Source organism: Myotis davidii, unplaced genomic scaffold (assembly GCF_000327345.1).
Source record: "Myotis davidii unplaced genomic scaffold, ASM32734v1 scaffold333, whole genome shotgun sequence".
NCBI classification, from domain to species: Eukaryota; Metazoa; Chordata; class Mammalia; order Chiroptera; family Vespertilionidae; genus Myotis; species Myotis davidii.
The window spans coordinates 1,300,225-1,312,214 of record NW_006285266.1 but is presented as its reverse complement, the minus strand read 5'-3'; the positions used below and the strand labels follow the sequence as shown (position 1 = coordinate 1,312,214).

Sequence of the window (11,990 nt, the reverse complement as noted above, 5' to 3'; positions counted from 1 at the left end):
TAACATAATTCTCAAACACCAACCTTTGTTCCCATTCTTCTTTCAAAATTAGAGCAGAACCATAAAATCAAAGAATTTAGAAAATAAAGGAAATCTTACAGTAATGATTTCTTTCTCTATTTTTTCTACCAGCAGTATTTTCTCTTTTTTCTTTTTTTTTTCTCTATTTTTTTCTACCAGCAGTATTTTCTTGCAGACGGTTTCAATGCCGACGGAAAGTAGAGCAAACAACGCAATGAATAGCATTGTACCCTCCACCTACGTCAAACAATTCTTGGCATTTTGCCATTTCAGCACCTTCTCCGTGTGTACGCAGGTATATGTGTATATGTGTGTATTGTTGTTGAACCACTTGAAAGTTGTGCTTTTGCATCACTTGTATGTTGCAGCCGGGCTGGCGTGGCTCAGTGGTTGAGCGTTGACCTGTGAACCAGGAGGTCACTGTTAGATTCACCTGCAGCGGTTGCCGGCTGGAGCCCCCGTGTGGGGCGTAGAGGAGGCACCGGGTCAATGATTCTCTCTCATTGTTAATGTTTCTATCTCTCTCTCCCTCTCCCTTCCTCTCTGAAAGCAATAAAAATATATTTTTAAAAAGAAAGATTTATGACTCCTTCTAGAACCCTTCACGGAGCATTTAAGCACTAAGCACAGGTCTATATATAAATAAATAAATGAATGAATGTGAGTTGCAGGCATCATAACTTTTCATAACTAATACTTTGCACCATATTTCGTGTGTGTGTGTAAAGTAGTAACCTTCTTTTATTCAACAAATAATTACTGGGCACTCACTGTATGTCAGGCTCTCTGGGAGGCACTGGGAATATGATGAAAAAGAGGAAACAGATCCTGATCTCCAGGAGTCTCTAGTGGCAGAAGTGTGTGGAGTGTTGTTGCATATTTCAGAAGTGTGTTCCTTTGTGCCAGGTACTGTTCTGTAATTTGTTTTTTCATTCACTTGTTGGTTGTGCATAATATTTCATCATTAAATACTGTATTTCATTATTAAATACATAAACTTCATTATTAAATACATGCATTTCCTCAGAATAAGAACGATATCCTATAAAACTACAAAATCATCATCACATATTCTGTACTAGCAAGCAAAAACCATATTCACTTTAAGATTAGCTTTTGTAACTTTTCTTTAAAAACCAGGATCCAGTCAAAGGTACATTTTCTCTTTCATGATATTGACTTTTTTCACATTGACTCTTAAAGAGCCCAAGGTAGGATTCTAGTGTAGTGTTCTACCGTCTGTATTTGTCTGGTTGTTTTCTCATGGTGTTATTTAAATGTCCCTCTAGTCCAGTGGTCCTCAACCTTCCGGCCCTTTAAATACAGGTCCTCATGTTGAGACCCAACCATAAAATTATTTTCGTTGCTACTTTATAACTGTAATGTTGCTACTGTTATGAATATCTGATATGCAGGATGGTCTTAGGCGACCCCTGTGAAAGGGTCGTTCGACTGCCAAAGAGGTCGCGACCCACAGGTTGAGAACCGCTGCTCTAGTCCCTGTATTTCCTGTAAATGTTAGAGTCCAGAGGCTTGATTTGATTCGTTTGTTTTTATTGATTTTTAGAGAGGGGAGGAGAGAGGGATAGAGATAGAAACTTCAATGAGAAACATCGATTGGCTGCCCCCTATTGGGGATTGAGCCTACAACCTGGGCATGTGCCCTGATCCAGAATGGGGCCTGAGACCTTTTAGTTCATGGTCCACGTTCAACACTGAGCCACACCAGCCAGGGGAAGAAATTTAAAGAGAACTGGATGATGTTATGAGAGTTGATGACATATGGAGTAGAGATTTCAATACCACAAATCATATGGAAATCCTAGGTAGAATCCTGAAACTATCTTTCTCCAAGTCGTGGTAAATATTTGATGTTTCCAAGCCACTGGTTGTCTGTGTGGCCTCAACCCTGTGGCCCCCACTCATAAGTGCTAACTTCCGGCCCTCGCCGGTTTGGCGCAGGGGATAGAGGGTTGGCCTGCGGACGGAAGGGTCCCAGGTTTGATTCCAGTAAGGGCATGTGCCTCAGTTGCAGGCACCTCCCCAGCCCAGCCCTGGTCAGGGCTCATGCAGGAGACAACCAATCAATGTGTTTCTCTCACATCGATGTTTCTATCTTTCCCTCTCTCTTCCAATCTCCCTAAAAATCAATGGAAAAATATCCTCGGGTGAGGATTAGCAACAAGAGTCTATCATGTCTCATCTGGTAACTAGAATTGCTATTTCAAGCCTTAGAATGGCATAAATAATATACTGACAGGGTATGAAAGAACAACAAAAAAAGACCTTTCTTGTTTTTATTAACCAAAGATCCATGCTTGTGGCTTGGAGGTCACTAACCCGTCATCACTTCAGGAGTGAATGTGCTAATTTTTAGTAATTAGATTGAGAAGAGTCCCTGTGGTAATGTATGAATCGGAAGCTGTTGATGAGTGCCATTAAGATAGTATTTATATTAGGATTCTTGGTTGAAAGTGATAGAATTCCATCCAAAATTAATTTTAACAAAAAAAAAAATCGACTGGTTTCGGCATTTGCTTGGCTTTGGACATGTATATGGATGACTTCAGGTATGGTTGAAGCCAGGGACTCAAATGTTAGCAGAATGGTGTCTGCCTACTTCCTCGTGTTAGCTCTGCTTTCTCTGTGACTTCATTTTGCAGATTTTCCCTGTATGGTGGACAAAGGAGATATTTTCCTCCTTGTAAGAGATACTCTTTTGATAATACCACAGGTAAGGCCACGTTGTTAAATCCTTTTCATTTTGCACATGCAAACCCAAGGCCCAGATAACCTGCTAAATGCCATTCTACAATTTAGTGATAAGGGAATAAATGGTAATATTCTATAACACACAACTTTTTTTGTTTACCCTACTGATATAGTACCAATCACCTCCTGAATTTACATACTGTATTCTTATAAATTCTAGAGAAAAACATCTACAGTATTTTCTTATTGTAGTTACTAATATTCCAAAAAACAAACCTTAAATATCACTGACTCTCCTGTTGTAATAATGCAAGGTCTTCACTCTCCTACAATCTTCCGTCAACCATGACCTTACCTAGAGCTAATTGTATAGGCCAGTGGTCGGCAAACTCATTAATCAACAGAACCAAATATCAACAGTACTTCTTCAAAATAGACTCGCCCAGGCCGAAAACCGACTTTTGCGCATGGGCCACGAAGTTTCAATCACACTGTACGTGAGCCCGCACATGGTATTTTGTGGAAGAGCCACACTCAAGGGGCCAAAAAGCCGCATGTGGCTCACGAGCCACAGTTTGCCGACCACGGGTATAGGCAGCTATTTCACTCTTCTGGTGAAAACTTTCTGTTCAGAGATACCCGACAATGTTCCCAATATTCCCTTTGAACATTCTGCCAAGCTCTTGGGGTTTGGGGAGGTTCAAAAAGACCAGTGAGCTTCTTTTATTCTCAGCCATCAGCAAAAATAAAAGGCCCTTTGGCAAAATCTTTTTAATTGCTTAACCTTGAAGTGCTTGGTACCAGACCTGGAACTTGTCACCGCCAGGAATCACTCCACCTCTGGTACCTTTTTTTAATTTATTTATTGATTTCAGAGAGAGGAAGAAATTAAAACATCAATGATGAAGAGAGAATCATCAATTGGCTGCTTCCTGCATGCCCCCTACTGGGCATCGAGCCTGAAACCCGGGAATCAAATGGTGATATCCTAGTTCATGGGTGGATGCTCAACCAGTGAGCCACACCAGCTAGGCTACCTCTAGTATCTTAATACCAGTCTTAATGACTTAAAACTGGCTTTCTAACACTTTTTATTTCAACCATTTCCTTCTTGTTGCTTTCACAAGCCATGACTCCTGTGTTAGTTTGGGTCTGCAGAGAAGCAGATGCTAAGACAAGATCAGACATGGAAAAGGTTTTCAGAGAAGGGAGCAGAAGGCATGACGTACTTCAGGCTGTGACTGCAGGACTCTATGGGAGGAGAGAGAGAAGACTGGGTAGGAAGTTCTGGACCACAGCAAAATTCCAAGAAGGGTTTAGCCAGTACAAGAGGGAGGGAGTCCTTGAGCCAGAGTTCTGTGTGTCACCAGACAGCTAGAAACTGTTTGCTATTTGGCATGAAACGTGGAATTAGGTCCACTACCTCAAAACTGACAGCTTTTCTTACATCCAGTTAGTGGCGGTCTGCACCATGCTTAATCATTGCCTGGGAATAGCCTGTAGGAGGCGCAGCCTGGGCACAAACACAGTGGTGGATTCAGGGGGGGGAGAAGCTGGAGACATCACTCAAGGACGCTCTGACCAACAGACTTGGCCACGCTCTACTTCCGTCCTACCTGAAAGACACGGACTATCAGACTAACTTCTCATGTGCACAGACCTAACGGCTAATCTTAATACACGACTTTTAGTCATCTCAACATCCACATTCCCCATGGCTCCAGTCCTAAAATGACACAACAGTGTAGAATACCACTATAAATTTGGTTTCCATCCTTAGCTGGACGCTCTGTATTGTCCCTCCTTAACTCCCTTTTTTCCTTAACTCGCACAGCACTTAACAATTCTATCTTGAGTGCCCTCTTCTATTTGTCGGAATGACACTGCCTGATCTCTCTCAGAGCATATACCACTTGTAAGGCATTAGTTCATGTTTTGACCCCAACGTATGTTTATATTAGAACCCACACCCAATTCCTTTTATCTAGGTTGAGCAAAATGTGCTTCTCTGGGTTTTGGGCCTTATTCAGCTTCCTAAAGGCCATCAGTTAATCCCTCTGAAATACATTTAAAATGTTTCTCAGCAGACATTCTTCTAACCTAGTAACAAATTTAGGCCTAAAGCATAGGACTAGGAGAGAAACAGTGAGGGGAGGACTGAATGACATTATGAAGATTAGGCAGATTATGGAAAAGCAGGAATTTTAAGAGAAAAAAGAGGATGTGGTTTCCAGCCAGATTGATGTGTAAACCAATGACAGTAGTGGAGAAGTTGGGAAGAACTGGTTTGGCTAAGTGTTAGAATATGCCCTACAAAGAGTACTTAATACTTAATATGCCTTAAGTATTACGAAGTGTTATATATGTCTCAGCTAAAATAAAGTAGCTTCTTCAATGACCTAAGACAATATTGTTTTTTTAAAATATACTTTTTATTTATTTTAGAGGGGCAGGGAGAGGGAGAGAGATCTAAACATCAATGATGAGAGAGAATAATGGATTGGCTGCCTCCTGCACGCTCCCCACTGGGGATCGAGCCCATAACCCGGGCATGTGCCCTTGATGGGACTCGAACCCAGGACCTTTCAGTTTGCAGGTCAAAGCTCTATCCACTGAGCCAAACGGGCTAGAGCTAAGAAAATATTCTTAATTTCATTTAAGTTTGTGTACTAAAGGTCTAACTTCAGATAAACTTTCTTGATGGAACAAAAATGCAAGAGACGTTTAGTAACAGACTGAATTATTTATTGACTGTACATTGACCATACATGATGGAATTTAAAGTGATTAAGTTAGGGTCAACTTTGTTTCATTTGAAACAACCAAAAAAAAAAATCAAAATCTTTTAAAAAATATTTTCATTTCTAAAAAGCGTAAGCCATTTTAAAATGTAATTGCACAGTATTTGTTAATCCTTTCAACAAACTGAAAAGTAAAACAAACTATTTAAATCAGTTTAATTTACTTTCTAATTTTAAAAATGAACACTGCCCCCGGAGGATGCAAAAACCAACAGTGAAAGTGGAATATTTAAAGTAATGCAATGTAAATATTTAGCTAAAAGGATTTTTACAAGTAAATTTCATCTGGTAATTCCATCCAACTACCAGTATGTTGACAGTAGATAGGAATTTAAAACCAATCTAAGCTGATGAAATCCACAATTAAGTGAAGTTTTCATTTTATTCAGTTGTAAATAAAATAGCAGCCATTGTTTTATCCAATGTACTAATGGTATCAACTTCAGAAGAAACTATCTGCTTTGTTTGTGAAAAACAAGAATAGTTACCTTCTGTTGAAACACTGTGAGCTTTAAAAACTTAGTTCTTTTTCAACTGTTCTGTAATCTCCAAATAAAATAAACGGCTCCAGCTACTGTCTTGGTAGTCCGGTTTCCTATACGATTACATCTTCCATGAAGTCATCATATAGCCACTTGCAGGTGTGATCTTTGGAACATTCTATAGTTTCAAAAAGGCATTTAAAGTCTGAAGGATACATGTCTATTATTTTTATTGTTTTATCGTGTCTTATTTTCTTCAATATGTCCATTGCATCAATTGGACTCAATGAACTGCAAAAAAAAATTCAAAGTAAATCATTAAATCTTTTTCATAACAATTGTCAGTTAATATAGATAGAAGTGGCTTCCAAGCCCAATTTAAAATGCCTATCTTATTATATATAATTAATCTTATTTAAAGAGCTTGCATATAATATATAGCTTTAACTATGTTTATTCCTAAAGTTTCATGGCAGATATAGGTGTTAACATATTCTAATCAATTCCTACACAAAATTCAAGTTTAACATTTAAAAAATCCTTTTCTACCTCTCTCATCCTTTAACTTTCTTTGCAAAAATATTCTTAACTCTATTTAGCTTCATGTAAAAACTCAGTAAGTTCAAACAGCAGAAACTGCTGTCTAGCAATTTCAAAGGGAATCTTTCACATTTTTATATAACAACTAGTGGCCCGGTGCATGAATTCGTTCACATTGAGAGGAAATTAATTAGATTAGAAGAAATATCTTAATATCGCTATCAACCAAATTCACAATCAACAATGACAGATGGAAACACACGCATGCAGTTGACACCAGTGAGAGCTTTGTAGGTTTCACGAATGCGCAAGTCAGCTTAGCCTTTTATAGATATAGAATAAACTTGCTTAATTAGATCTGCTTCTGATTTAGCTAAACTTTTTCCAGCCCAGTGAAGCACCCCAACTTCTCTTTCAGGTAATTGTCCACAACACAGCAGTAAATCCGTTTTCTAGCTAATGAAACGACATATGATTCCACCGAGTCTCCTATCTACCTACTCCAGGACTTCTGTGAGGATCAAATGAGAAGAGGCATGGGAAAACACCTCACAGACATCTGGTTAAAGTGTGAAATGTTTCCACCTGGCAATAAAGCAAGTCATGTTCTGCGCTGAAGAAGTTGCAAGGCTAGTTGTCACTAGGGAGAGGAAGCCAGGTGTTGCTATGTGAGGTCATTACCCAATGGTCAGACACTAAGCATATTAGCCTTTTATATATATAGATATATATAGATTACTGGTGAATAAATTATAAAGCAGAAAACTGCCTTATGTAGTAGCCTATCAAGAAATCATCAGTGAGCCTCTGACAATAAGAACAACTGCAATATTTTGGTAGAAAATATTTCCAATACTTTTTCATTTTGAATGGAATCCTCATCACAGATGGAAATATGCTTTCAATTCAGAGATCTCAAAGGGAATTTTGAACATTTAGCACCACAGGTTACCATATTTGTTCCTTAATTTCATATATACATATCTATAATAACAAAAGCATAATATGCTAAGTAAACCGGACAGCAGGCAACCTTCTGGATGACCTTTCGGACAGAGCCGCAGCTGCGAGAGCCGAGGCAAGCCTCTGCAGCTGCAAGAACCGAGCCCCTTGCACGAATTTTGTGCATCAAGCCTCTAGTATATATATTTGGTGAGTGTGGCTAGATGACTGACTTTATCCATTTGTTCCCCATTGATCGCCCTCCATCCCATCCCTCCATCCCCCCCAAAACAACCATTACCAGAAGGGGACAAGATAAAAAAACAGTGGATTATTTTTACTGGTCTACTGCCATTTTTAATGTTTATTTTTACATAAGTTTTGTCCAACTAACAGCTCATTCAGTTACTGTACACATCAGCCCTATATAAAAATTATACTTATGTGGATACAAAGGAGATAATAACTCTTTTTATCAAGCTTTATGTAGAAACAAAAATTTTGGTTCAGGGAGGAAAATCAGGGTGGTACAATGATCCATTCCTACTCTGGTTAGGAAACAGAACCAATAAGAATAGGCAATGTAGTCCTAGCTGGTTTGGCTCAGTGGATAGAGCGTCGGGCTGTGGACTGAAGGGTCCCAGGTTCGATTCCAGTCAAGGGCACATGCCTGGGTTGTGGGCTCAATCCCCAGTACGAGGCACGCAGAAGACAGCTGATCAATGATTCATCATTGATGTTTCAACCTCTCTCCACATCTCCCTTCCGCTCTGAAATCAATGAAAATATATTAAAAAAAAAGAACAGGCAATGCCAAGGTAGATGGTGGGTATTCCATCAATCACGCCAACTTTCTCCATCCCAGCCAGTGGCAAGCAGCTACTTCTTCATGAAGGTTAATCCAAGAAGGAAAAAAATTAACTCAGGAGATTTCGTGGAAAATATAATTATACTTTTTTCAAAATGCGTGCCAGGCAGGAGGAAGTATTTTGGAGAAACAGATGAGTGAAAAAATGGTACCTCATTCTGTTAATCAAAGTACACAAGATATAAAAATTGGACCTCTAACATGAAAGTATAATTCTCACATTAAATTGCTACTTTTACACTCGCTTTTATTCTTCTTACTTACGTTAAGTGGTCGATTAGCTTGCCATGGCGCTTCAAAAAACACTGCTTTGTCATGTGAAAAAATACATCATAGTTAACAGATGTTAAATGTTGTGAAAATAAATCTTTATGAGGAGTCAACTGAATGAGACACAGGTTTTGTTGTGTTTGCTGTTCTAATGATTCCTGGAAAGGAGGGAAAATAAATTGTGTTAGTCATAAAATATTGCCAGAGCAAGACATTGTTCACTCACTCATTCTATCGCCACAGGCCCTAAATGTCCCTGTGTGTTCTTAGCAGCTGTGCCCAGAATGCGAGGCCCTAAGCGCTCTTTGCCTGGGCCAGTTCTCAAGGCTGTCTGCAGTGAGCCACCTTGAGGGATGCGGCAACACCTCTCTCCGGGACAAAAGCAGGCTTGCTTCATGTTTGCCATAAAACAGGTGGGTTCCCTCAGCTCTCTGTTGTTCCTCAGCTGCAATGCGAACCCTCTGCATGCACACCATCCAGCCATGCCACCTCACAGCCCCTGTGGGACTTGGGAGCAAATGAAACCCTTTGTCTGATCCAGGAGTCTGTGTCTTTGGCCACCATTCATAAAGACTAACAGCTTATTGTAAACAGGGTAAAATCAATCCCAAACATGTGGTGAGTCTCTTCTGTATTTGAAGCGCAACACCAGATCCTAAGAATAAAAAAATACTATTAACATATAATTTTTAATTGGATACTTTTTAAAAATATGGGGTTAGCAAGCTGTGGTCCACAGCCTGCCTCTTTTTGTATAATCTGGAGCTAAAAATGGCTTTCACATTTGCAAAGGATGGTGTGTGTGTGTGTCTTCTGAAAAAGGTAAAAAACAGCCCTGACCGGTTTGGCTCAGTGGATAGAGCGTCGGCCTGTGGACTGGAGGGTCCAAGGTTCGATTCCGGTCAAGGGCATGTACCTGGGTTGCAGGCACATCCCCAGTGGGAGGCGTGCAGGAAGCAGCTGATCGATGTTTCTCTCTCATCGATGTTTCTTACTCTCTATCCCTCTCCCTTCCTCTCTGTAAAAAAATCAATAAAATACATTTTTTTTAAAAGCAAAACCCAAAGACAGAGACTATATGTGCCCTGAAAGCATAAAACTTTACCAACTGGTCCTTTACAGTAAAAGTTTGCCAACCTGCTCCAGTATACAATACTGCACTAATTAAAATGAAAACTATATATGACTTAATGTAAGTTTCAGACATATTTTTCTCCCTAAAATTATACCTCAGAAGAGAAGGAGCCTTATATTTCTTTAGGAAATCTCATATATTAGGTAGTGATCACTTATTTACTTTATTTTATATATATCTAAATATATATCCTATTTGTGGAAGACATATTAGCCCCCCGCCCCCAATTATAATCAATTCCAGCTTCTAGTTTTGGATGGCTGCAGCTTAGGAATTGGTAGAAAGCAAGGCAATGAAATGCAAAATATTTAGTAATTATTGTTTTTGTTTCTTGTTTTTTTGGTGCTCTTGACTGGAATTGAACCCGAGACCCTTCAGTCCACAGACTGATGCTCTTTCCACTAAGCCAAACCGGCTAGGGCATATTTAGTAATTATTAATTAGGAACAAAGATAACACAATTCAAAATATTATAAATTGTTGTTAAGTCTTTTGAAGATGACTTTAAAAAGCAATTGTGCCCTAACCGGTTTGGCTCAGTGGATAGAGCGTCGGCCTGCGGACTGAAAGGTCCCAGGTTCAATTCCGGTCAAGGGCATGTACCTTGGTTGTGGGCACATCCCCATTAGGGAGTGTGCAGGAGGCAGCTGGTCGATGTTTCTCTCTCTCTATCACTCTCCCTTCCTCTCTATAAAAAATCAATAAAATATATATTTTTTTAAAAAGCAACTCAGTGGTTGAGCCTCAACCTAGGAACCAGGTCACAGTTTGATTCCCAGTTAGGGGACAAGCCTAAGTTGTTGGCGCAATCCCCAGTGGGGGGCATGTAGGAGGCAGCCATCAGTGATTCTCTCTCATCACTGATGTGTCTATCGCTCTCACTCTCTTCCTTCTTTTCTGAAATCAATTAAAAAAGAAAATATATATACACACACACACACACATTTTTTTAAAGCACCCGGAACCTGGGCTTCCCTCACAGCCCCGGCTTTGTCCGGAAGGATGTCTGGTCTAATTAGCATATTACGCTTTTATTATTACAGAAGTTGGCCAAAAAACTCTTTTAGCTTTGATCTTGTCATTGAGAAAGTGTCTCATATACAGGGTATTCGTTTTGGGGACATTTGGATAAGTTCCTAATGGTCCCCAGGCAAAACATATTACTCCTATTAAATGATGCTTTTGAAGAGTGAAAGAGAAATGCTGGGTGGAGTTCATTGGAAAAGGGAAAAAAGGGGGAAAAATAAAAGATAACTAAAATCACAATGACCACTCTATTATCAGTCTTAATAATAAATTTCTAAATTGATAATTTTCCTTTTTCCTTTAGTGGCAAGAGTGAAAAAATAATAAAGAAGTTAGCAAATGGGAACTTCAGACTGAGTTGGTACACTGGGATGAAAGCATTATTAGCACTTATTCCTAACATGGACCTTTTTAATTGAGTTCAAAAATTGTTTTTGAAACTTCAGCTACTCTATTACAATTTCACTACAAGTATCTTGATATAAACTAAATGGAAGATCACTTTATAACATCATCACTTTGGTTCTTTAGAAAGGGGACTAAAAAAACTAGTAAAATAAAAGCCCCACTTCCTGGGTTAGAAACAGATGTACCTGTTGGTAAATGCAACCATTACAAGCAGCAATATTACAAATGTCTGATTAATTAATAAGGTATAAAATTTTGTTTTTAGTTTACCAAATTAGATGAATGGTAAAATGCTTACATTTTCCAAATTTGAGATGCATCTTCATTTCAAAAGAGATAAAAATGGAAGTCAGAGTCTGTGTAAGTCTATTACTATGCTAGCATCATCTGTATAAATAGCTGGGAAAAAAATAAATCTCTCCCAAAGTAATTTAAACTTATTAAAAGCAATAAGATATGTGTAAAGAACATTTCCAGATATTCTAAATGTAAATAAATACAGAATACCGGACAATCTTAAAGAGAACAAAGGATGTTCCACTTAGAGGGGAAGGGAAACGCCTTCATTCATCCTTACCTTATTCTCTGGCTTTTCCCGCTGCCCACTTTGACTGCACATGTCAAATGACGACCAAGGCTCCTGGAGGGAAGTTAAACAACATTTATTTTACTGCTCTTTGGTCAAAGTGCCTCAAATTATTATTGCCTTTAGAAATGTTTTTCCTAAACAACAGAATGAACCCCAATCACCAAACTAGTTGGTTTAAAGCAGGGGTGGGAGAGAG

The 11,990-nt window shown here is 39.0% G+C and overlaps 1 protein-coding gene across 1 annotated transcript in view; it reads right to left on the bottom strand.

Annotated features, from left to right (window-relative positions):
• Positions 1-5,456: 5,456 nt before the first annotated feature.
• Positions 5,457-11,990, bottom strand: part of TFB2M (transcription factor B2, mitochondrial) — a 21,653-nt gene continuing 15,119 nt past the window's right edge. Inside the window, exons 6-8 of the mRNA XM_006756043.2 lie at positions 11,783-11,845; positions 8,631-8,794; positions 5,457-6,307 (exon numbers count right to left, since the gene is read on the bottom strand). Of these exons, the coding sequence (XP_006756106.1) occupies positions 6,130-6,307; positions 8,631-8,794; positions 11,783-11,845 (405 nt within the window). The 3' untranslated portion in view covers positions 5,457-6,129. The remainder of the gene's footprint in view (positions 6,308-8,630; positions 8,795-11,782; positions 11,846-11,990) is intronic.